Source organism: Carica papaya, chromosome 2 (assembly GCF_054855325.1).
Source record: "Carica papaya isolate Zhongbai chromosome 2, ASM5485532v1, whole genome shotgun sequence".
NCBI classification, from domain to species: domain Eukaryota; kingdom Viridiplantae; phylum Streptophyta; class Magnoliopsida; order Brassicales; family Caricaceae; genus Carica; species Carica papaya.
In genome coordinates, this window is record NC_142310.1 from 10,827,141 (window position 1) to 10,854,093 (window position 26,953).

A 26,953-nucleotide genomic window follows, 5' to 3' on the forward strand; every position below is an offset into this window, starting at 1 on the left:
CTTCTCTTTTTTAGGGCTTCTTTTGTTCCTTTTTTCTTTTTGTGCTGTTATTTCTTCCATTGATTTTTTGGTTTTAAACTGGTCTTCACATACCTCTTTAGGTGTCAACGGGATGAGAGTGTGATTTCGTCCATCGAAGTTAAAGGCATAGCGATTCTTAAAACCGTCATGAGTAACTTGCCGGTTATATTGCCATAGTCGCCCTAAGAAGATGTGACTAGCATGCATAGATACGACATCACAAAGAACTTAATCATGATATATTCCTATGGTGAAAGTTATCATTACCTGCTTATTTACTCGGATATCTCCACACTTATTTAGCCACTGTAGCTAATATGGGTTGGGGTGCTTGGTACAAGCTAATTCCAACTTCTCAATAAGTGTTGTGCTTGCTACGTTGGTGCAACTACCTCCATCGATAATCATGCTGCATACTTTTTCACCCATAAAACACCATGTATGGAACATGTTCTCTCTCTGATCATCCTCCTACTTTATTTGGATGTTAAGGGCTATCCTTATAACCAGGGACTCTCTTTGAGCCGCATACTCATTCTCTTCATCCTCATCCTCTAGTGATGACATGCTATTACTTTAAGAGTCGCTATCAATCTCGCCATTGTCTCTTAACAGCATCACCCTCTGATTCGGGCATTGGGAAACAATGTGCTCAGATCCTAAACACCTAAAACATTTAATAGTGCTATATTTATAAAATGAGATAGGTGTTTTATTTTTATAGTCGGGTGTGGCTGCCTTCTCATGCTTTGCCTCAACTCCCTTCATTTCCTCTTTCTTTGGCCATCTTGAGTTAAAGATAGGAGTGGTATGAAATGTTCCCTTACCTTTACTCTTTAGTTGTCTCTTAATCTTAGTGGCCATATGGACCATGTCTCCACCTCCACATAGTGTTATAATTCTACCATGTTGGTGATGTTTTTGTTGAGATCGCCGAGGAATCTCGCTATGGTTGCTTCGAGATCTTCTTTTATATTAGCTCTGATCATAGCTATCTCCATCTCTTTATGGTAGTCCTCAACGCATATAGACCCCTGCATTAAACGCTGTAACTTTTGATGCATTTCTCTATAGTAGTAAGAGCGTATGAACTTTTTTCACATAATTATTTTCATCTCTCTTTATGAGGAAATTAGTCGTTCTCTATTACATCGTCTAGTGAGGAGTAGTTGATCCCACCATATTAAAGCGTAGTCAGTGAACTATATCGCTGTTAGTTTGATCTTTTTTTCTCTGTGGTAGTTATGGCAATCAAAGACTAGTTCTACCTTTCTCTTCCACTCCAAGTATGCTTCAGCATCATTCCTACCTTGAAAGGTGGTATTCTTATCTTGATGGAGCTAATATTACTATCCCTCCTTTCTTCTCTCCTCTCCACCCTATTTTCCGCCTCATCATTACAGGACCCAGCCTCATTGTCATGGAGTTGAGTCCTAGGTCGTCTGGTGTTTGGGGTCCCTTGTCTTGCCTCATTTCGGCCACTACTTAGATTATCCATTTTTTTACTGAATCGTGTCAATTCTACTTCCATAGCTTCCAGAAAGGGTGTTATGTCAGCAAGGCTTTAGTGTTCGCTTGACATCTTTAGAAAAGAATTCCTGTAAAAGAGGTTAGTAATCACAAATAAATATTTCTCACTGGTTCTCTCGTATTTTACTCACTTGGTTTTTACCCTCTAATATTTTCACACACTCTTGTTTTTTACCTTTCTATCTCCCACCCTCAAGTTGAATGTCGGATAAATTCTCTTAAATTAAAGTATTCTCAAGTATTATTTTAAGACACTGTAAGGAGTCCTATAGAACAAATATTGCACTAATACTAGAAACAAGAGTGTAACACACAGAGAAAGAAGTAGTGTGTTATCAATTACGTTAAGCTCTAAGATGCAATTTAGATGTTTAGATGTATCATGGACTAAAGCTTAGAACAATAAAAGAAACTGAGAGTAGAAAAAAAAAATTGACTGTTTGTAGAAGATATAGGGATTCAGTATTGCCCCAAGGGGAAATTTAAAAGATATTCCTACTAATTTATTCTCGATGTACGTCACGTTCAAAAAAAAAAAAAAAACCCTTTAAGGAACTATGTAAGTGTGGATGCACGTGATTGTAAAAAAACGATTGTAGAATAAAAGGGGTTTCCTTATAAAGAGGTGGTTCTTGCACCGTTTCAAAGAAGGATGGTTGAGTACCAAAAATATAAGTACTTTCCCGATGGGATTTCTTTCTTTTGTTTCCTTTCTTTTCTCTCTTCTTTTTTTTTCTCTTTTTTTCTTTTTTTTTTTGCACAAGAAATAAAATTACAAGAAAAGTAGATTAAAAAATTTAGTACTCAACAATGATTTTATCAAGCCAAGAAAGCGTCAATTGACATTATGTTTTACTTGGATTGATGTATGAGATATTTTTTTTAGTAGATGAATAAAATAAATAAATAAACAGTGTAAGAATTTGAAAGTATAAAAGTAAAAGATAATAGATCTAGATAGAGCCAAAGCTCTAATACCAAATGATGCAGAATTCAAGATCAACCAACGTAATCAGGAACTCTCACAATTTTATTCAAGGCACCAAATGAATTTGATCTTATGAAAATCCTCCCTACTTAACCCTCTATCAAGAATGATAGAAATCAAGATTACTGAAAAATAGAGAATTAAAATAAGAATGAAAAAAATACAATAATGAATTATCTTGATAAGTAGATTCACTCCTTACTCAACAAGAATGATGAAAATACCTCTCTTGAATAAGGCTCACAATACTATTAGTTTTTAATCTCGGATGCTTACAATGAAGACTTGATGACCTATTTATAGGATAAGTCACATGAATAAAATAGTAATAAAAATTTTCTAATTAAAATTCCAATTACATAAGAAATTAATTAAAAATAAAGTCTAAATTCCTAATTATGATATATATACTCTTTCCCATTTTCTTGGCCAATTGCTTCTTTTTCTTACCCATTTCCATCATGTGCTTGAAGATAGTTGATAAGACCATTATGCCCTTGGATTATTTGGTTGGGTAACTTATTTTCTTAGCCTTCTTTAGTGGATCCAAACCCATCTTCCTCATTAATTCAAGCTTGAATGAAGAGTTGGAAAACTTGTTGTAATCCTTGGGTCTAGTTTCTTGTTATGGGTCCCCTTGGCATGATGATGTCTCTGCCATCTAACTCAAGATGATCCATGCTCACATCATGTCTATTTGCTAAACACATTCAAATATGAAAAAGGACACTTGAAAAATAAAGAGATAAAATCAATTTATAAAAGGAATATAACTATGTAAAAACATTCATGCTCACTTTAACATATTTAATCTAATAGCCACCTAAAAGTAAAGACAAAGTTGAAGCTGAAGTTTGTTTCTACATTTAGAAATTATAAAGTGGGCAAAAAGAAGATAATAGTTTGTTTGTTAGCGTTCTAAGAGATTAATTACAAAATAAAGAGCATAATCACTAGTGATCATTTGACAATTACCTTAATCAGAATTAGTAAAACACCGAATCGATAAAAAATAAGTCAAACTTCAATATCATAATGAGTCACTATAATATATTGTAATTTTCCTATAATTTATCAATATAGCTCTCTATCCTCAAAAAACTTCGGTGAAGTTGTTTGTAAGTCGGGGATTAGAGGTCCTTGGATCAAATAATGTTAGCTTTCTCTTATAAATCTTTTACGAGTATTGTTTAAAGAAATATAGTTACAGCATTATGATGTTTTAAGTTACTAAAGTAACTAAATTCTTGTTTAAAAAATAAATAGGGTTGAAGTGACTCATTATGATATTGAAGAATTAAAAATGGAAAGAATTAAACCATTTGATTTTCAGTCTGATCTAGACTAAGATTGTAACAGTCCCGGAAATTTAAATGAAGATGTATGTATTAAAAATTTTAAATGCGGAAGCGAAATAAAAATTCTGATTAACATCCCTTACACAATAACCATAAACGTATTCAACGTATGAAAGAATAAGCTAATCAAAAGAAATACTCGAAATAAAAACTATAAATAGAACTATAAAATCTTTAGGCATCTAACTCGCCATCTTCTTGCGGAACGGGCTCGGGAACCACGTCTTCCTGATCTGAAATTGTTAAGTAAGGAATGAGTTACACTAGCCCAGTAAAGACATTACACTATCTCACTGCCACAGAAGTAAAGGTTGGTAGAAAACAAAAACGACCAATGTAGCATAATTTATAACAAACTCATTTATTAATGATAAAAACCTTTACAGTCCACTTATCTCGGTGAGACTCGTGAAAATAACATATGAAAACAATAACATTATAACCATTATAAAATCATATACACTTTGCAACATAACACATGTTATACTTTTGCACTTCAATAATCAGATAACAAATTTCCTCTTTTACCAGTTTACTAGTATCCATGGGGATCTATAGGGGATCCCCGCTACACTGAACTATTAACATTAATAACCTGATTCCAGGGCCGTCCCCATACCCCGTCCGGTATGGGCGCCAAAACCACAAACCTCAATACCCCGTCCGGTATGGGCGCTAAAACCACAAATCTCAATACCTCGTCCGGTATGATGGTGAAACGGGCTGTCCCCATACCTTGTCTGGTATGGGCGCCAAAATACATAAGGTCTCCATACCCCGTCCGATATGAGAGACCACGTTCCCGGTAGGGTTCCCTACAGATCCGGTCCGTCCACCATCTCCCAGGATATCTAGTCAGGCTATCCATGTTATCCATTTATCAATTTACATACCTTTTCTATTTTTTTTCTTAGTTTTCTGTTTCTCACATAATCATGAATATTTAAACTAGTAACGAGCATCCAACAAGGAAGGCATATCATTAGATTCACAAAATCAAGCCATAATGAAGTAAACAGTGATTCATGCATTCAAAACTATAAATTAAATAGATCAGATACCATAATGCATTTAAAACTGTAAAATAACTAAAACAGTAACTGACCGAAAATATGTCAGACTCGGGCTCCATTAGCAACCTTAATTAATTATACATATCTATTAATTCACGAAATGTCGTTTTATTATTCATTGAGCTTTAATACCGTGATAGGAAATAGGGTGAGAAATCCTTACTTGTTTCGGGGTCTGAAATCGGCTCTACAATGCGCCTACGAGCTGTCCCTAAATTTCCTAAATTTTTTTCGGGAAACTGAAACGCACTACCGATACATGCACGTGTCCCAAAAAATCCCAAATCAGACCCAGGGCCCCTTTTTGGCCAATATCAGAATTCTGGCACGACGGCTCCGCCGTGCTCCGGCAACGGCACTGCCGCTCGCGTCGGTGATCCGCCTCGGGTTGGCCGTTTTCGACTGTTTTTGGCCGAATTCGGCCAAACTTGCATTGGTTCCTGCGATAAAACAACCCCAGAGCCGTCGGTGGGCCAAAAAATATGAAAAACTGAGACTTACCGGCGGCAGAGCTCTCGGGTGCGGCGGCTTCTCCAGCGTGAGTCGCAATTTGATGTTTTGCTCTGGTCAACCTGTAGAGAAAAGGACGGTGATCACAGTGGTGTAAAAATTGCATCGAACAGGAACCAGAAAGGGCCTCATCGGAGGCAAAAACCAAGGGAAGCTAGAGCCGCGCCGCTGGACTTCGGCAGTGTTTTCTGACCGATTGACCGGTGGTTTGGCTCTGATTTAGCCATAGACAGATTTAGCATCGAAAAACGAGCCAAGGGGAGAAAATTTACCTCGTTTGGCAGTCGAAAAACCCTCCGGTGCAGCGGCGGGCGGCGGCGGGCGGCGGCTCCGGTGACTGGTTCTTCTTCTCCGGCGAGGGTACTTGCGGCTAGGGTTTGGGGTTGAGTGTGGGTGAGGTTATTTATAACCTTCCTCTTTTAATCTCAGCCGTCCATCACGATTTAATCTGGACCGTCCGATCGCGATTAAAATAGGAATAAATCTGGGTCGTCCATCGCGATGCGTTCTGGGCCGTCCGTGCGCGTGAGATCTGGGCAATTGACGTGGCTGCTGATGTGGCACAACTTTCTTAAATTGCGTTTTGACCCCCGATTTTCGATTTTCTTTTTAAAAACACCCCCAGAATCAAAATTTTCACCCATTTTTTTCAAAATCAATTTCAATTAAATCCCAAAAATAATTTTTCCTTATTTTATCATTATTATTATTTTTATTTTTATTAAATTAAATTAAATTAAATTAAATTAAAACTTTATAAATTAAATATTAAAAAATTAAACTAAAATTCTAATATAAATTAAAATAAATTAAAAAATAAAAATAATAAAATTTGGGTGTTACAACTCTCCCCCCTTAAAGAAATTTGGTTCCCCAAATTTGCCTCTTACTCTTAGTCGAACAAATGGAGATACTGGGCTCTAAAATCTGATTCTAGCTCCCAAGTAGTGTCCCTTGGCGTGTGGTTCTGCCAGACGACCTTTACAAATGATATTTTCCGGTTGCGGAGTATCATTCTCTTTCGGTCCGTGATACCAACTAGTACTTCTTCATAAGATAAGTCCTCTTGGAGTGGAAGCGGTTCATGAGCCAAGACATGAGAGGGGTTCGGGTTGTACTTACGTAGCATGGATACGTGGAACACATTGAGGACTTTGGAGAGCTCTGGAGGCAGTGTTAGTCTGCAGGTAGCAGTACCAATCCTGTCTAAGATTTCAAAAGGTTCAATAAATCGGGAGTTCAATTTTTTCCTCCTGTCGAACCTACTAATTCCCTTGAAAGGAGTGACCTTAAGGAACACCCGGTCGCCTTTCTCAAACGCTAGATCTCTCATTCGAGTGTGCATAACTCTTTTGCCTGCTCTGAGCCGTCTGAATGTTCTTTCTGATTTTAACTATTTTAGATGTGGTCTCCTCTACCAACTCCGGGCTGAACAATCTTCTATCGCCCACTTCTTCCCAATAAATCGATGATCTGCACGAGCACCCATATAACGCCTCATATGAAGCCATGCCGATGCTTGCTTGGTAACTGTTGTTGTAGGCAAACTCTATCAGGGGTAGGTGATCATCCCAATGACCCCCGGAGTCAAAGACACATGCTTGGAACATATCCTCAAATGTACGAATTGTCCTTTCTGTTTGTCCATCAGTCTGAGGATGGAAGGTAGTACTGAGAGACAGCTTTGTTCCCATGGCTTGCTGAAAGCTACTCCAAAATCGAGAAGTGAACATGGGGTCCCTGTCGGATACCACTGTCACTAGAACTCCATGCAATCTAACTATTTTTCAGATATACATTCTTGCCAACTTGTCCAAGGAGTCGGTCTTCCTGATGGTCAAGAAGTGAAAAGATTTGGTAAGCCGGTCAATGATTGCCCAGATGGCGTCATGTTCTGAAGGTTCCTTGGGTAATCCCGTTACGAAGTCCATGGTGATGTGTTCCCACTTCCACTTCGGAATCGGTAAGGGCTGAAGTAGCCCACCTGGGCGCTGATGCTCTGCCTTGACTTGCTGACATACCAAGTATTTGGATACAAAGTCGGCTATGTCTCTCTTCATCCCATTTCACCAAAATCGGGGTCGCATGCTTTGGTACATTTTGGTGCTTCCAGGATGCATGGCAAACTTCGAGCTATGGGACTCTATCATGATGTCTCTCTTTAACTCACTGTCGTCTGGGACACACACCCTGTCTTGGAAACGGAGTAATCCATCGGCAGATATTCGGAATTCTGAGCTCATTCCCTGTTCTGCATCATTCTTGCGGGCTACTAGGGCGGGATCGACTGACTGGGCTTCCCTTATTCTCTATATTAACTCGGGCTGGACTGTCAGGCAGCCCAAACATGTGACTCTCCTTAGGTCCTGAAGTCGAACCTGTTGTGTGGCCCCAATTTGCCTGCATTCTGAAACCATCAAATGGGCTAAGATACCTGCACTTTTCCTGCTGAGAGAGTCTGCTACCACGTTGCCCTTTCCCGGATGGTATAAGATATCACAATCATAATCTTTAAGGAGTTCCATCCACCTTCTCTGACGTATGTTGAGATCCTTTTGAGTGAATATGTGTTTCAAGCTCTTATGATCGGTATAGATATGAAAGGTCTCTCCGTATAAGTAGTGGCGCCAAGTTTTCAAGGCGTGTATAATTGCGGCAAGCTCCAAGTCATGGGTGGGATAATTCTTCTCATGATTCTTTAACTGCCTGGACCCATATGTTATGACATTTCCATGCTGCATCAGGACACAACCCAGGCCTAGATAGGAGGCATCACGATAAACTGTATATCCCCCCGATCCACTCGGTAAAGCCAGTACGGGTGCAGTAGTCAGCTGCTTCTTTAATTCTGAAAAACTTCTTTCGCAGTCATCATTCCACTCAAATTTGGCATTCTTCTTTATGAGTCGAGTTAGAGGAGTTGCTAGGCTGGAGAATCCTTCAACAAACCTGCAGTAATAACCTACCATCCCCAAGAAACTCCGGATTTCCTTAATTGATGTCAACTTCTCCCAGCCAAGTACCGCTTCAACCTTTTCGGGATTCATTGATACTCCTTCCTTCGATATGATGTGTCTTAGGAAGGCGGTCTACTCAAGCCAGAATCCATACTTACTCAACTTTGCATATAACTTCTTGTTTCTGAGGACCTGCAAAACTTGGGGAAGATGGTGATCATGTTCTTCTTTGTTTTTTGAGTAGACTAAAATGTCATCGATGAACACGATAACAAATTGATCCAAGAACTCTCTGAAGACTCTGTTCATCAGATCCATAAAGATTGCCGGGGCATTGGTTAATCCAAATGACATGACTAGGAACTCATAGTATCCGTACCTGGTTCGAAAGGCCGTCTTGGGGATGTCTTCTGTTCTTATCTTCACCTGATGGTAACCTGATCGCAGGTCTATTTTAGAGAAGACCTGTGCACCCTACAGCTGATCGAAGAGGTCATCAATTCTGGGAAGGGGATATTTGTTCTTGATCGTAACATTGTTCAATCCTCTGTAATCAATACACAGTCTCAACGTTCCATCTCCTTTCCTTGCAAAAGTGACTCCAGCACCCCAATGGGACACACTGTGTCTAATAAAACTACTGTCTTGCAATTGAGTGATCTATTTTCTCAGCTCTTCCATCTCAATGCGGCTCATGCGGTAAGGAGCAATCGAAATGGATTAGGTGTCTGGCTGTAAGTCTATAGTGAACTCGACTTCCCTGTCCACTGGCAGTCCAGGTAGCTCGTCCGAAAATACATATGGAAAGTCTCGGACTATCGGAATCTCTTGGATACAAATTTCCTTCTTGGGTTTGCCTAGTTAGAGAAAATAGCAAGATTAAGGTACTAAAAAATTAAGAAAACTTACCATCAAGGAATAAGTACTAAATGATTTTATTAATTTGTAAATGGCTCCTCATTGGGAGGATTAAATACAACCTTCTTGTTAAAGCAATCTATGGTGGCGTGATGCGCCGCTAACCAATCCATTCCTAAGATTACATCAAAATTTTTCGTGTCTAACCCTATTAGGTCTACACTCAGTTTTCTATTTGCTACCTCCACGGCACAAGCCCTGTAGATAACTTCCCCTAATAGTGTTTCATCCCCAGCAGTAGACACAAACAACAATGAATCAAGTTTATCAGGTGATACATTAAGTTTGGAAGCAAAAACACGTGAAACAAATGAATGCAATGCACCAGTGTCAAATAAAACATGAGTAATATGGTCACAGATAGTGTACATACCTTGTACCACATCCGGATTGGCGTCAGCATCTTGCTGGGTGAGGTTGTAAACCCTGCCCTGAAAAGGAGGTATTCCTTGGTTATGGTTCCTCGGGCACTCTCTCGCATAGTGCTGAGCACTACCACATATGCGACAGGTGTTGTTGAGGCGGTAGCATGGTCGGTCCCCGTGATCCTTGCCACAGTGCTGGCAGATCTTTCCACGTGCTGCCCCTGGAGCTTGAGGAGGGGCCTGGATCACTGGTCTGAGCCTCTTATTTGGTTGGACTAGCGCAATAGGTGCTGGTCTGCGGGGTGGAGTCGAGGATCGGTGACTCCCTATTGACTGAGGACGGGTGTTGAAACTCCTCTCCACAATCTGTGCCTTTGTTAGAACGGCTGAGTATGTCTTGATCTTCAGTACCAATAAGTGTTGCTTGATCTCTAGGCAGAGGCCCCACTGGAATCTCCTGGCCTTCCTGCCCTCATCTATTAATGTCTCCGGGGAGTATCGGCCCAGATCTAGGACCTTACAAGCATATTCTGATACCGTCATGTTTCTCTGGACCAGCTGAACAAACTCTATCTCCTTCAGGTGTCGGATGTGCTCAGGGAGATACTCCATATGGAAAGATGCTAAGAACTGCTCTCAAGTGGCTGGTGTAGGTAGGGTGGCCTGCTTGAGCTCCCACTAACGACCTGCTTCCCCTACCAGTATGTAGGAAGCAAGGGCAACTCTCTGCTCAGGAACCACTCCCAAGGTCTTGAAGGCTCTCTCAGTCTCCGCCAACCAGTACTGGGCATCTTTAAAATAGGATCCCCCTGCAAAAGTGGAAGGGTTCAGCCTCCTGTACCTCTCTATGTAGCCTGGGTCGATCAAAGAAGGAGCTGAGTCCCGTAAAAGAGGGACTGGGCCCGGTTAGGGATAGACTAGGGGGCCCTGTGGTAGCACCTGCTAAAATAGTGGGGGCATCGGATTGTACTGTGGCGGTGCCGGGCAGTACGGTGGCTGGAGCACCGGTTCATACTACGGCGGGGGTGCTGGGTGGTACTGTGGTGGAGCAGGCACGTGCCGGGGTGGCTCGGGATCTGCTTGCTGTAGCGGTGGCTCAACCCGTGGTAGTGGGGGAGGTTCGGGTAACTCTCTTCTCTCCTCTCGACCTTGCTACGCAGCCATGATCCTTTCCAGCATCTCAAATATTCTGTCCACATCTTCCCAAAGCGAATCATCCCGGGCTGCTCGGTTTAGTGGAGGTCTTCCTCTCCTCATTTCTTTACACCTGCATTTCACAGGGAAGAGTTGAGTAACGATTTATCGGTGACTATTTCTCTAAGCATTATTGTGTAAGGGATGAGACCGAGAAACGCGGCTCTGATACCACCAACTGTAACGGCCCCGGAAATTTAAATAAAGATGTATGTATTAAAAATTTTAAATGCAAAAGCTGTAACGGCCCTGGAAATTTAAATAAAGATGTCTGTATTAAAAATTTTAAATGCGAAAGCGAAATAAAAATTCTGATTAACATCCTTACACAATAACCATAAATGTATTCAACGTATGAAAGAATAAGATAATTAAAAGAAATACTCGAAATAAAAACTATAAATAGAACTATAAAATCTTTAGGCGTCTAACTCGCCATCTTCCTGCGGAACGGGCTCGGGAACCACGTCTTCCTGATCTGAAATGGTTAAGTAAAGAATGAGCTACACTAGTTCAGTAAAGACATCACACTATCTCACTACCACAGAAGTAAAGGTTGGTAGAAAACAAAAACGACAAATGGAGCATAATTTATAACAAACTCATTTATTAATGATAAAAACCTTTACTGTCCACTTACCTCGGTGAGACTCGTGAAAATAACATATGAAAACAATAACATTATAACCATCATAAAATCATATACACTTTGTAACATAACACATGTTATACTTTTGCACTTCAATAATCAGACAACAAATTTCCTCTTTTACCAGCCTACTAGTATCCATGGGGATTCATAGGGGGTACCCGCTACACGTGAACCATTAACATTAAATACCTGATTTCAGGGCCGTCCCCATACCCCGTTCGGTATGGGCGTCAAAACCACAAACCTCAATACCCTATCTGGTATGGGCGCCAAAATACATAAGGTCTCCATACCCCGTCCGATATGAGAGACCACGTTCCCGCTAGGGTTCTCTACGGATCCGGTCTGTCCACCATCTCTCAAGATATCTAGTCAGGCTGTCCACGTTATCCATTTATCAATTTACATACCTTTTCTATTTTTTTTTCTTAGTTTTCTGTTTCTCACATAATCATAAATATTTAAACTAGTAACGAGCATCCAACAAGGCAGGTATATTATCGGATTCACAAAATCAAGCTATAATGAAGTAAACAGTGATTCATGCATTCAAAACATAAAATAAATAGATCAGATACCATAATGCATTTAAAACTGTAAAATAATTAAAACAGCAACTGATCGAAAATATATCAGACTCGGGCTCTATTAGCAACCTTAATTAATTATACATATATATTAATTCACGAAATGTCGTTTTATTATTCATTGAGCTTTAATACCGTGATATGAAATAGGGTGAGAAATCCTTACTTGTTTCGGGGTCTGAAATCGACTCTACAATGCGCCTACGGGCTGTCCCTAAATTCTCTGAATTTTCTCTGAAAAATTGAAACGCACTACCGGTACCTGCACGTGTCCCAAAAAAACCCAAATCAGATCCAAGGTCCCTTTTTAGCCAATATTAGAATTCTGGCACGGCAGCTCCGCCGTGCTCCGGCGACGGCACTGCCGCCTGCGGCGGTGATCCACAACGGGTTGGCCATTTTTGATTATTTTTGGCCGAATTCGACCAAACTTGCATTGGTTCCTGCGATAAAACAACCCTAGGGCCTTCGGTGGGCCAAAAAATACAAAAAACCAAGACTTACCAGCGGCGGAGCTCTCGGGTGCGGCGGCTTCTCCGGCGCGAGTCGCGATTTGATATTTTGTTCCGGTCAACCTGTAGAGAAAAGGACGATGATCACAGTGGTGTAAAAATTGCATCGAACGAGAACTGAAAAGGGCCTCATCGGAGGCAAAAACCGAGGGAAGCCGCGGCAGCGCCGCTGGACTTCGGCGGTGTTTTCCAGCCGATTAGCCAGTGATTTGGCTCCAATTTGACCATAGACAGATTTAGCATCGAAAAACGAGCCAAGGAGAGAAAATTTACCTCGTTTGGTGGTCGAAAAACCCTCCGGTGCGGCGGCGGGTGGCGGCAGCCGGCTCCTCCGGTGACTGGTTCTTCTTCTCCGGCGAGGGTACCTGCGGCTAGGGTTTGGGGTCGGGTGTGGGTGAAGTTATTTATAACCCTCCTATTTTAATCTCAGCCGTCCATCACGATTTAATCTGGGCCGTCCATTGCGATGCGATCTGGGCCATCCGTGCGCGTGAGATCTGAACCGCTCGATTGCGTGCACGCGGATCGCCCACGTGGCTCCGTCCCGCGTCAGCTTCCTTGCCATGCGCCGTGTTTTGGTTGGTCGGGGCTGCTGACTGGATTGCTGGCGTGACTACTGACGTGGCACAACTTTCTTAAATTGCGTTTTGACCTCCGGTTTCCGATTTTCTTTTCAAAAATACTCCCATAATCCAAATTTTCACCCTTTTTTTTCAAAATCAATTTCAATTAAATCCCAAAAATAATTTTACTCTATTTTATCATTATTATTATTATTATTATTATTAAATTAAATTAAATTAAATTAAAATCTTATAAATTAAATATTAAAAAATTAAACTAAAATTCTAATATAAATTAAAATAAATTAAAAAATAAAAATAATAAAATTTGTGTGTTACAACGACGGATTAAATTATTTTTAATATGTTTTAACTGAAAAAATAGTAAAAACTCTATTATATATAAAATTACACAAACTTACCATCTCCTCTACTCTCTTCTCTAATCTAATCAAATCTCTATGCACTGTCTTGATCACTATGTAGCTTGTTCTGATATTTTTTTAGAGGTGTTTGATCTACTTTCATGTGTAAGGAGCCTTCGGTCGAAAACCTAGTGGAGTAGTTCATGGAGAGCCTATTTGCTCCCAAATGGATGGTGATGAAATCATTGAGCAAGGGAGGATAAGACATGAGACATGACAATGTGATGACGCATTGCACCTATGAATCAACATGCTGATATTAGGAAAAAAAAATGTTAAGAGTATTAATGGAGCATTATAGGACATGTTGATGGGGAAAATAAGAAAGAGAGATCAAAGAAAAAGGAATTTGTGTTGGAGGCAGAGAGTAGTCGAGGAGGTAGAGATTAAATGGAAATAGTATTTTGTTGTTTTCCAAAATTGGACCTAGGATTTTGTTTATATATATATATATATATATATATATATTCTAATTGATCTAATTTATAGGCCGAACCGAAATAATGTTAAAATTTTGTTACATTAAGACTTTGTCCAAAACAATTAAATAAAAGAGTAAATAAATTTTTTATATCATTCATTAGTCAGTTACAATTGACATGAAACATAATTAATTACCTATTGAAATTTAACAGTAAATTATATCTTAAGGTTAATTTGAAGTAATAATGACAGAACGATATACTACATTATTTTTTAACAAGTTCTTGAGAATAATTATACAATTCATACTATCCGGTCGTACAAAAAGTGTTGTCAGACGTTAACCTTAATTAGTAAATTAGTTTGACCAATATACTATCGGTTTAATATTGAACCTATATGGTCGCACACTAACGACTGTTCTGACTTTTACTAAATTAATTAATTATTTAATAATTAAATTAGATAATTTAACTTTGTCAAATAAATAAAATTTTTGATCTAAATGTAACATTATTATAATTTTTACTAGCGCAAATAATATAATCAATATTATAAACAAATTAAAATTTTTTATTTAAAAAATAAAAAATTAATATTTATATTTCTTAATTATTATATTATTAGTATAATAATATAATATGTGTGATTATTATAATAATAAAAATTATTGTATAATCTAATTTGAAATTAGATTGATTTATAAAATATTTTATTAATAAAAATAAATAAATAATATTATTATCATATATATTAAAATAAGTTATTAAATAAAAATATATTTAATATATTACATGAATAATTAAATCTTGAGTATAACAATTATATCCTTAATAAATAAAACAATTTATTTAATCCCTATCCTCTTGACCAAGATATTAAATCAAGTAGTCTACTCTAATTTTTTGCTTTTTACGTGAAAATACACACCCATAAAATAAACATTTATCATTTGTAAAAGAATTAATAAAAATATATTTTATAATCTACATTATTTTAAATAGATATTAAGAAGATATCTTAAGTAAATTATTAGACCAAAAAAAAAAAAAGGATTTAAAATGTTAAGAAATAGGTACTTATTTTTTTACCTTCCTAAAATTACTTTCAAGTAACAAACATAATAACAAAATAGGAATTCCCAAATATCTTATGAAACTAATTACGGAATAATAACAACACTGAGTAGCCGAATGGACCTTAAAACCAAGGAAATAATGGAGATAAGTAAAATTTGATATAGAAAAATTCAGACACAAGATTAATTGTCATCATGTTATTATGTCTGATCAAAATCTCATCAAGATATACCAAGATTGAGATGAACATGTCATCCTCATGGTATGCAAAAAAGAAGGATCAACCATGTAGAAGAAAAGTACTGTTATATTAGAACATCACTTTGTGATTGAAATAAATTTCAAGTGTAAAGAGATTTGAGGAGTTTATATACACACATACATATAATATAAAAAGATGAATTTATAAACAATCATACCCGAGTTTTTCTCCTTACGAATATGATCAATAACCATTAATTACAAATGCATAATCTGTCTAAATATTATCAAATTAGAGTACAGAAGATAAAAAACCAGTTACATGTTTCTAGCTTTTGCATCTTAAAATTTGCAACTACTTGATAATAGAAACTGAAGTGCGATAATAGTTCCATCTCAAAACTCCCCTAGATTTTGAATAATTATTTTTACAAAATTTTAAAATATGTTCCAATGCTATAGGAAGACTAAAGGTAATAAAATGGCCATACGGCAATCATAAATGCAACTAAGGCATACCAAAGTAAAGTAGATAGTTCAAAATGAAACCAAATCAATCTCTCATCTTGTCTTATTTTTACATTGGATTACTATATATGCCCATACTATCTCACTCCTATGGCCAGTATATTTGCTATATATAGCAAAATTTCAGATAACATTATATATATATATATATATATTTATATGTGTGTTAGCATAGTACAATTAGTGATTAAGAGATGATTATTTGTACTTAAATTACTAGACCCATAGAATGTGCTGACACATATAATATATTTTGATAATTACATAAAATACAAATGAAATATTATTTCATGCGAACAAAAATTATATAGACGAAAAAAGTAATAATAAAATACAAAAAGTTATCTTACCTCAACTTCTAATGAGAAATCTGCAGAATAAGGAGAAAATAGATTATTATGCATTTGTATAATGCATAATCCTTAAGTTTGTAGTCAATTAAAAAGATAAGTTATAACCATTTTAAACAGTAAATTTCAAACTCAAATTCATGACAGATTCACATATGATGTGGCTTTTATTTTATCACATTTCTAGCACCATTGACCTAAGAGAGTTGCTTGTCCAGAAAGGTTGAAAAAATATAACAAAGCATTAAATTACAGAAAAGGGCCCTCCAAAAAGCAAAAACCCAGCAATATGAAAGTCGTTAGGAGCCCACTGAATTCTACAAATGGTGAGTGACAAACTGATACTGGCATTTTTAGGTTATTGACTTGATACACTTCTGTTCACTTAACAGGACATTTCTGACTCATCAATGATCTTGTTTGGCATAGGACCTGCACTCACCATACTTTTCCTAGACAGACAAGATGATAAAGTATTTAGGACCTGCAATGCATATAAACATTTGTGGTAGGGAATTACCAATTACTCGCATACCTCGAGAAAAAGCAAGTTCCTACACAGATGTCAATCTGATGGCAGGAATCCATATGGTGTTTTGACCTTAATTGGCATAAACGTTCAACCTTACTCGAGCAGTCACTTCTGGATGAAGTCTCAGTTCTGCAATATATTCTCCTGTCTCACGGATCTCAGGAAGAGAAACAATTCGCTTATCTACATCCCTGAGTTCAATTCAAGAGCGGAAAATAATACCGTTAAGCACAAAACGATCACAGGCCCAAAATTCTGCAAAAAAGACTTAAGTGTTAGCACAAGAAACTCTTTATTTTCTTGGTTGCTCAGCTATCCTTTATAGACACTAGAGTTTTACAAGGTCCAGGTTACTTGAATATCAGGATATACTCTTAAAAATTTAAGATTTACCAGACATTCTGATATATGATTTGGAGCATCTAATTAAAGGAATGCAGACTGTTCATCACGTGAGAACAATCCTTTAAAAACTGGGGGGATGTAAAATTATGTGTTCTCGTCCAGACAAAACAACCACATACAAACAGTCTATAAATTGTTATAATATCTGCATATTCCGTTTTCTTCTTCCAAACGTAAAACTTTTTGGCAACCAGAGCTTATTTAAGGAAAACTGCGAACTTTCTTCTATATGAAACAGCAGGTAAAATTCCCAAGTACCCTAAAATCTGATCAAGAAATTGAGATCGTTAGTTCTTCTAGCATTTATATCATAGTAATAACTAGATCAGGAGTTTTACCTTTGAAGCTGTGCCTTGATTATGTCCACAAGATCTTGAGCTGTAACACTGGCAAAAGGAAGAAATATATGACGCAGTCAGATATGACATTCAGACAATGTAACAGTCAAGTGGTTGGTGTTGCACGCTTGCAGTACATCAGACTCACCTTCCAAAAATCTGCTTTCCTTTTCCACCTTTGCGCCTGACTTTGAATGCTCCAACAGTTTCAAATATTAGAGCAAGTTGTTGAGCCTCTTCTTTTACCTGTCAGGAGATTAAATTACCAACAGCATACAATTAGTTTCCCCAGTAAAAGATGATTTGGCTAGAGAGATAAGAGATTCCTGATGTAAGCAATGATCAACGTATGAAATGCTATAACTACCAATCCTTCAAGTTCCAACCATGAGAAAATTATTTCCTCACTGAACAAGATTAAGAGAGCTGGCAGCGAGATTGAATATTATTCTCAAGATAACCAAAAGAACCAAACATGTGCAGGGAGGGACTTTATATTAGAATTGCCAGCTATCTTTTAATCTTGTTCAAAGAGGAAACAATTTTCTCCTGGTCTTAACAAAAGTTTCAACTTGAAGGAAATAATTTTTTCATAATATTGTTAAAACTTTTTCAGGGTTTATACATATTAGGTCACTTAAATATGCATAAATCGTGAAAAATGTTTTAACAAAAAAGAATATTGAGCAGAAAACGAAAAAACTATTTGCTACTTAGTTACCCGCTTCTTCTCAGCCTCAATTCTTTCCTCTTCCATCCGCATTTCCCTGGGAAATGTGATGTAATCAGATTTGAATAAGAACAAATTTTCTAAAAATAGCAGAACATGTGAACTATATTAAAAAATTTCATTAACCATCCATCAATCAAAAGCAATAAATGACATGACATGCAAAATTATGAAACCTTATCCTAAAATTCATATATGCAGAAAATCAGAACTCCCATGCATTTTGCATAATAGACTTATTTACTTGTTTTTTTTTTTAAATAAGAATAGGCTTATTTACTTATGATGAAACTGTACCACATGATAAACTTTTCATCTAAAATAATTTACCCAAGTTTCAAAGAGCTTGCATGTATTAGCAGACCAGATAAGCTACCAAGATCCACAATGCCAATTAAATATAGTTCATTTGTTAACCTGCTTCAATGGTATTATATTTTTCTTCCTCCCTGGTTTCTTAATTTTGTGAGGCTCAAAGCTGGAAAGTACAACATATACCAATCTTTTTTTATTATTAAATAAAGCATCGTATAATAAAAAGATGATGTAATGACTCTTTCCCTTAAAATATCTATTGCAAATTCTAACACCGATGTCAAACCGTGAAGCACATAGACAGGCCACACACAGAAGAAAATCAAAAACTTGGGATTGGAAAAAGGAAGATGAAATTGTTTAAGACAGCCAGTATCCTCATATTAACAGAGAATCCAATAAATCCAAGCAGGATGATAATGTTTACCAACAAAAAGAGTAGGGGAAATCATAAAAATCTAGTGTACTCTGTGTTGAGCAGGAAAATGATTCGTTATAGCTGCTGAAGACAGTTTTAGGAGTAGAAAACTTTTGCATCTGATAATGGTTATGAAAAATAACATGCCTTTATAGACACTAGAGTTTTGCATCTGACGGTAGAAAACTATTTATTGTTTAGGCCTATATACATTTGGTGCTGCCCTGAAAAAACTACATGAAATGTTTTACTTCACTTCACTTCACTTCACTTTCCAGCCACCATCAGTGTTACTTCTATCTCTTGTTGGTGGACATAGTCGAGTTTACAAGATTTTCTTGTTCTTTCCACTCATAAGCTCGAACCTTCAGTATTTCGCTTCTTCTCAACTAAGAGAAGAAAGCACTTGCTCTGATGGGGAAAAAGAAGGCTCCGATGCTTGAAGCTGATTTAAACAAATCTCAAACAAACTTGGGAAGAATTAGTTTATACGTATATCCTGTTTCCTGGACCTTCATTCACAATGTACATACACAGAACATAGATAAAGGCCCCTAAAATCTACCAGGCAATCTATCTCCATCTCCTCTCAACTAAGCATGTTGCTTTTAATTGGGGATACAGGTGTGATACAGGTGTTCATCAGATGAACCAATTTCTACCTCAAAACAGCAGACAAGGGCAGCCACATTCCTCTATTTTAATTCTAAATCAGGTAAAACACACCAAAATCAAAATCAAGTTTAAATCAGAAACACTTGTGCTGCTACACATTACTTGAGCAACAGCGGAGTAACAATCTGGGCCTTGCCCATCGGCAGGAGATAATTCCTGAAATATCCTGCCTTCACATCCAGTAATTGCCCCTTTTTCCCCAGGTCTGCCACATCCTCTTTCAAAATTATCTAAAATCAAGACAACAAAAAGAAAATGTCCTTTTATTTCTTTCTCCGGTTTCCGTATGTGCCAAAAGAAAGTAAGAACCAAAAAATTCAGTCAGTTAACCGCGATTTAACTTTAAAAAAGAACCTGTTTCAGGATTCCTCAGTACATGTTACCTTCCGAACCTTTTTGGCTTTCTTTTGGGCAAAAACCACCAAGACTGTTTTCTTTTCTGGTAACTTGGTGGCTTCATTTGTAGGGCTGCTAAAGCTCTGAAGAAAAGAAGAAGAAGTCCAGCAGAGAGTGGAAGCTGCAGAGGACGCCATTACCAAAAGCTATATCTCTTTGTAAATGGTCTTATCTGTTATTAACCTTGCCCTTACCTTGCTTCGTCGTTCGAGAACATAACGTGGGCCCCGTTTTAAAATTTCTGTTTAATTTTTGCCTCGCTATTTTATTTAAAATGCGATTCTATCCTCTCTCCAGTAATTTTATTGCATCCAAACCCCTAAAATGGTTTATGACTTTGTAATAAAGCTGCTACTCTAATTTTTCTCTTACTAATATTATTTTTCTTCTTCTAAAGCAAAGTTGAGAGTGACTTACAGTATAGTTTTTAGACTGGGTATATTGGAAGCTTAATATTTTAGCATATTTAATCTGTCATTATACTGAAGTCAATTGCATGGGCATTGAATATTTATATTATTCATGGTTCATGCTGCAATTGAAGACCTTATAGGTTAATGCCTTAATGAATAAACCTATCATTTTGTCTTTGGTCTCAACTTTCAAACTGTTGACTCATGAACACTTAGTGATTTCTGTATTAAATAGACTTGGATCATTAGTGAGCTCTTAATTTTTTGATGAACAAGTTATTATTTTAGTTTTTCGAATTATACCAAATATTACACTTTAATCACAAATAAATTTTTTTCCCCCACAAATTAGGTGTAGAAATTTTTTCATTTGTCATTTACTTTTCAAGACCCAAAAAAAATGAGGTGTTTCTTTCCCAACTCCCTTTTTTGTCTCTTCCTGTTTCTCCTCTAGATCTCCCTATCTTCCTGATTCTTCCCAACTCTCAGTCTTTTGCTCAGCCTCTCAATCTCTCTTGCTTCAGTCTATGAAAGGACGTGACTGCAGAGGAGAGGAAGGAGGAACAAGTGCGAAGACAACGAAGCCATTACACATGAAAATGAAGGAGTCGAAGCTATAGGAAGCAAAAGAAAGCTAGAGATTCAAAGGGATAATGGCGGGTTTTGTAAGGGTTTGGGTTTAGAAGGAAGAGTACGGGGAGGGAGAATGTCTTCTTCATTTTTACGGGTATACCCGAAATAAAGCAAAAGTATTTTTTTAGGGGCCCCCCTAGGGTTTCTGATTTTCTAATCCTTTTAAATATTAAACAATGTTAGTAATATAGAACAACGCAGAAAATTCAAAGTTTTATTGTAACAAAAACATTCCTTTAAAACTAAAATATAATTTTAATCAAAATTGGGACACTATATTTAATATGTCATTATTTTCATACCACCAATCTAGAGAATCTGCTATGTTTGGAATAATATTTTACGAGTGGATGAACTTCTAAATTCACACAACTTTTTTTATAGATGAACTTGTAATAATATATCTAAATTTAATAGTCGAGTCGCTTGTGCTCTACTATTTGAATATGTTCAAATTACTATATTATATTTTATTGTTATTAGGGTTTGATTGAAAGTTTGAATCTTTGTACCTTATGCTTTTACATCAATTATTCCCCCATAAATTAAATTCTAACCTTTTCCTTTTTCGTTCTTGTGGGTGGGAGGAAAAAGATCCTCCAACAAGAAAGGCATGTTTATTTTGATGTTGTATTCATCACTAGTTTATAGTTTAGTGATCAATGTATAAAAAAAATACATTATAATAATTTTTATTTATTTTTTATACAGTGATATTAATGTCGAATGATTTTTTTAATTAATAATTTTTTAAAAAAAATTACCATTTACAACAATTTTTTATTATTTATATATATTATATCTAAATTAAAGAGTATAATAATGTGTAAAGAAAACACATGAAAGAGGAACGTCACTCAGTTTTAAATTTTGGGTCTTTTAAAGACATATTTTCTGGTAGACATCTTTTTTTTTTTTTATTTCCATTTGCCTTTATATCTTACATGGCTTCTTGATTTTGTATTAGTGGTGGAGTTGGATGCAAATCATTAAAATGGTTGTATTGACTTTGATAAATAAACAAAAATAGAAAGCTAAAATGTTGATAGAATAAGAAAGGAGAAGAGATCGTTATCTACTCTTCGAAGATTTTTTTTAATAAATTAAATTTTTATAATTATTATTATATTTTATTATCTTAATCTTTATCTCTGAAAGCCACTCATATTTTATAAATCAAAATTCCCCATGTCCTATAGCTAAAGTTCAATTGAAGATTTTTTTTATTATATCTTTAAATTAAAGCAGAAAAAATAATTGATTTTTAGTTTAAATTGAATTGAATAAAAAAATTTTGATTTAAATTAGATCGTGTTAATTCTCATATGATTCAATTTTTGGTCTTAGCCATATAGTAGCTTTGATTTTGATTTAGGACGATCTACTTTTAGACCATTGCACAATCTTGTGGAAATGTTATATGCAATAACTAAGAAATTGTTTCTAATTTTTTTTTTATTTAAATATAATTTAAGTAATACTTAAAGATTAATACCATTATCTTATTAAAAAAAATAATACAATGGATTATAATTAGAACTTGTATTTTTTTCTTTTCCTTATTCTTTTTTGAAAAAACATATATATAGAAATAGATATTAATATAATCCCAAATATAATAATAAACTATTACATGATGATTAAGAATAGAATATAATGAAAGTAGTTAATGTTTATTTCATTTTTCTTTATTTTAGTCAATGTCTACTTCTCTTGATTAAACCCTTGGATTATTTATATTGAAAAGGGTTTTATATAAGAATTAAATAGTGAGATTGAAGTCATATGAGGAAGGTCTTTAGTGGGGATTCATCAACTGTTTCCTCTTCGAGTTGACTTCCAACAGATTAAACATCTACTTTTCACACACTAATATATATGTATACACATATATATGGGAGATGAATCAACTCCAAACTGGTCTGGTTAGAAGAAGATTATACCAACAAAAAGGTAGAGTTCTTGTGAAGAGAATTAGATTGATTTGAAGTTAGTAGGGAAAAAAATGATTTCGTCGTCATCAACTTCAGCTCTTCAAATCTATCATCAAGAGATTTTCTCATCATCCAATCGTGTTGAATTAGCAAGTTCAGATCATCAGACCAGTCACACCAGCTCTCTCCTCTACAACCTGTCCGTTCTGAAAGCCAAGGTTGATCAGGTGCATTCACTGGTTAGCATCCTTGTCTTTCCAGATGGAAACCACCTGCAGCATCAGCTCAAGATGGTAACCGAGTCAACCTCCATAGCCATAGCCACCATGGGAACTCTGCTTCAAGAAATCATTGCAACTGCATCTTCAATTATGTTCACCTGCCAACAAATGGGTCCTTCTGCTATTTCAGCTGGTAACAATAACAATACTACCTCAAATGATCATGGTCAATTAATCAACCACCAGGTTAGTAACAAGGCTCCTGATGATCATGAAGGTGGATTATCATCTCAAATATCAGACCATTTTCATCTAGGTAAAAGTAATAAACGGGTCCAAGGCTATTACTCTAACGATCATCATGCTGATCATCTTCAGTGGTACAGTGGGAACAATCTTTGTTTGGCTGACGAGGTCAAACGTTATTTGAAAGAAGAGGAAAATAATTATGAACAGTCAACAAACAAATGCTACGACATAATCGAATTGGATGCTGCTGATTTACTAGCAAAATACACACATTACTGTCAAGTTTGTGGGAAAGGATTCAAGCGAGATGCAAACTTGAGAATGCACATGAGAGCTCACGGAGATGAGTACAAGACTACTGCAGCCTTGACCAACCCTATGAAGCATATTAATGACGTTAATGCAGTGAAAAAGATATCAATGCCCAGAAAATACTCTTGTCCTCAACAAGGTTGCAGGTGGAACCAGAAGCATGTCAAGTTCCAGCCATTGAAATCGATAATTTGTGTGAAGAATCATTACAAGAGGAGTCATTGTCCAAAAATGTACGTCTGCAAGAGGTGCAACAGGAAGCAGTTCTCCGTGCTGTCGGATCTGAGGACTCATGAGAAGCACTGTGGTGATCTCAAATGGCAGTGTTCTTGTGGCACCACATTTTCCAGGAAAGATAAGTTGATGGGTCATGTTGCTTTGTTTCTCGGACATGAACCAGCTAACATTAGTGCCCTTGCAAAGACAGGGAAAGTGGAACAGCAAGCCACCCAGATGGAACTACATCAAAGTTAATACGTAATATATTATTAATTGAGGTCAATGTCATTACGTTTGTATGGTATCATGATGATCGGTAGCATATATAGATTTGTGTTTTCCTTTCTTTCCTCTCAATTTTATGTTTTTGCTGTGAAGATACGAACCAACAAATTAATGAATTGCTAATTATAATTATATGTTCAATATGATCTTTCATGGCTTTATATATTTATAATTTGTTAACTTCAACTATACTATATGTATACACAATTGTTGCACTACTATATGTATACCCAATTGTTGCATTCTTTGGGAGAACCATCACCACCAATCATGAGAAACGGAATGCTCTAATATGATAAAATTCCTATCTATCAAGTAATTACAATGGTTTGTTTTGCTAAGATATGTGCAACCTAATTATAATTTTGTAGAATCCAAGAAAATAATTTCGAAAAAATTTTTAAAGATAAAAAACATCTTCTACTAACAAATCCAATTCAGAAATGCTCACGATTACATAAAATTACCCTCAACGATGATTGTTAGACACTCATTCTACTAAATACCTCCATGACATACTAGAGGGCTAGAATTTTTGCTGTCTATATTTCTTGTTTTTGGTATGTGTTACATTCCTATAAAGGGTAACTCACCATTCCAATTCTTGCAAATTACTCTAGTACCTATTATTTCATCACTGCCAATAGAAGCATCCTAATTAATCTTGAGTGGATGGCCTTACACCCCAATGGTTACATTTTCAATTAAAATAATAATTGATTATTTGATTGATTGGAACCTTTATAAGTAGCTTATTGTGATCAAACGATGAAGATATATATGTTATATGAATACTTAGATGTATTTAGCTAGTTATTGCCTATATGAAGTGTTCTTCTAACAAATCAAATTTTCTCATTTTATCTTTTTATAGAGCATGGTTGGTATATCATCATCAAATAATAGATGTAAAAAAGATTGTGATTTAATTTTCATTTAATTTCTAGTCAAATTTTTGTTCTAATATTTATAAATATTAGCCTTAATACAATATGCATAAATATACAATTTAGATCTTTATATTTAAAGTGATTTCTTCAGAAACTTCTTTAGTCTTTTTGTTCTAAAACAAGTAAATTTTTTAATTTTTAGAAATGTTAGATTTTACATATAATCATAACACTCTTAAGGTTTTCTTTTTTTTTTTTTTTTGCTCTTTTTTAATCAAATAATGACAAACGACTTATAGACTTTTCCTATGGTCGATCTACAATTCGCTTATCTAATGCATTATGTTATTTTCGCCCCAAGTCCTTGAAGGCTCTGTAAGAGAAAATCCATCCTTAATGGTCGATTTTTGAGCATGTTCTAGGTAAAATGTATGTTAGTTTTTCTTAATTAAATAACGATATGTTTATAACACACCTCTAGATTATTTTATTTTAGTGTACTATAATTAGAACAATTGTTTGAGACAAACATATATTTATCATGTAGTGATGCATGCCACATATATTTATTATCAAGAGTGTCTTATAAAATATCGATTAATACAATAATTTAATGGTTAAAATCTTTCTTCTCTGTTTAAATATCATAAATTTAAATTTTACTAAGTATATAAAATTTACTTTATAGTCACTAATACATTAGTGTAGACATAGAAGTATATGCAAAATCATTAAAGTCTATAATTAGTATGCTTCCAAATTTCACTATTTAGTGAATAATCAAGATTTGAAATTGAGCTTTGAACCCTTCATTTTTTTATTCATAATATCAATTCTAAAGGAATCATCTTATCATCATTACATTTTTTGACCCAAAATAGGACATTACCCAAAAGCTTTACTTATCAATGATTCACTCGCCTATACTTTTTTACCATCAAGAGTCTTACGTGCTACAAAGAACATGGTGCTGACTAAGACCATTAAGGAAATCTATTGATTTTTGAACGTTCTATCAATGTCAAGGTTGATCATTGATAATTTCTATTGAAGAAGAGAGAAATTTTTATTCATAAAAGATAAATTTATGAATCTATCCTAAATATAGTGTTACTTAAAAAATTAAAAACTTGTAATAGTCTGTTATACCATTGAAATTATAAAAATTACCCATCTCTACTTTTAATTAAGACTCCCTTAACTATGCATAAATTGAAAGAAAAAAAAAATAAAAGAACTCTTATGTCTTGAAAAATTACAGAAATATCTCATACTATGAGTCTTTTATATAAGTTCATTGTAATATCTTTTTAAAGTAAGTTTTTTTCAATAGACAAAATATTCATTATGAAAGAAAATAAAAAAATCAATAAACCAAGAAGCTTCTACGTAACAAAACTTCTACCAAACAATTCAGTAAACTCCCTTATTAGACACATTGGTTACCTTACTATATGTTCTAGAAATCCAAATATAAAAGAAAATTTTAGACAATTGTCTAGAATATAAAATATTTTTTACCAATAGTTCCATCTCCAAGAAAGAAGAAATAAGGGCTCTAGAGGAATTATCAAAAATTTATAAGTCTCCTTCAATTATCAGGTATTAAAATCCATGTAAAGAGCTATTTCCATACTACAAAATAGAGTAAGAATCTCTCCTATCTCAGCTCTTCTTAGTCTTAGAATTTTTCTCATACCTTTATTCAATTAGCTTAACTGAAAAGAGAAAACTCTCCTTACTTTACTAAGAGA

At 35.5% G+C, this 26,953-nt stretch overlaps 2 protein-coding genes across 5 annotated transcripts; one reads left to right on the top strand and one right to left on the bottom strand.

Moving 5' to 3' along the window:
- Positions 1-16,114: 16,114 nt before the first annotated feature.
- Positions 16,115-20,219, bottom strand: RPL9 (ribosomal protein L9). 4 transcript variants are annotated; one of them, XR_015816961.1, is made up of 7 exons: positions 20,031-20,218; positions 19,750-19,877; positions 18,231-18,276; positions 17,658-17,755; positions 17,510-17,557; positions 16,770-16,957; positions 16,115-16,254 (listed from the first exon to the last, which is right to left on the bottom strand). XR_015816961.1 is itself a non-coding variant. In XM_022043422.2 (6 exons), the coding sequence occupies exons 1-6, from the start codon at positions 20,178-20,180 to the stop codon at positions 16,837-16,839; spliced, it is 591 nt and encodes a 196-aa protein (XP_021899114.1). In that variant the 5' UTR covers positions 20,181-20,218; the 3' UTR covers positions 16,769-16,836. The 4 variants fall into 4 exon arrangements, 1 of the variants encoding a protein (XP_021899114.1); XR_002539863.1 differs by lacking the exon at positions 16,115-16,254 and adding an exon at positions 16,323-16,686 and having other exon boundaries at positions 20,040-20,219; XR_002539862.2 differs by lacking the exon at positions 16,115-16,254 and adding an exon at positions 16,323-16,686.
- Positions 20,220-22,934: 2,715 nt separating this feature from the next.
- LOC110815540 (C2H2 and C2HC zinc fingers superfamily protein) lies at positions 22,935-24,448 on the top strand. The gene has a single exon (XM_022043368.2). The coding sequence runs from the start codon at positions 23,095-23,097 to the stop codon at positions 24,277-24,279; it is 1,185 nt and encodes a 394-aa protein (XP_021899060.2). The 5' UTR covers positions 22,935-23,094; the 3' UTR covers positions 24,280-24,448.
- The last annotated feature ends 2,505 nt before the right edge of the window (positions 24,449-26,953 follow it).

Coding starts and splice junctions, on each gene's coding strand:
- RPL9 (XM_022043422.2), bottom strand. CDS start 20,180: ATGGCGTCCTCTGCAGCTTCCACTCTCTGCTGGACTTCTTCTTCTTTT. Junction 19,878..20,030: donor AAGCCAAAAAGGTTCGGAAG/GTAACATGTACT, acceptor TCTTGATTTTAG/ATAATTTTGAAAGAGGATGT. Junction 16,958..17,509: donor ATCAAGGCACAGCTTCAAAG/GTAAAACTCCTG, acceptor AATTGAACTCAG/GGATGTAGATAAGCGAATTG.
- LOC110815540 (XM_022043368.2), top strand. CDS start 23,095: ATGATTTCGTCGTCATCAACTTCAGCTCTTCAAATCTATCATCAAGAG.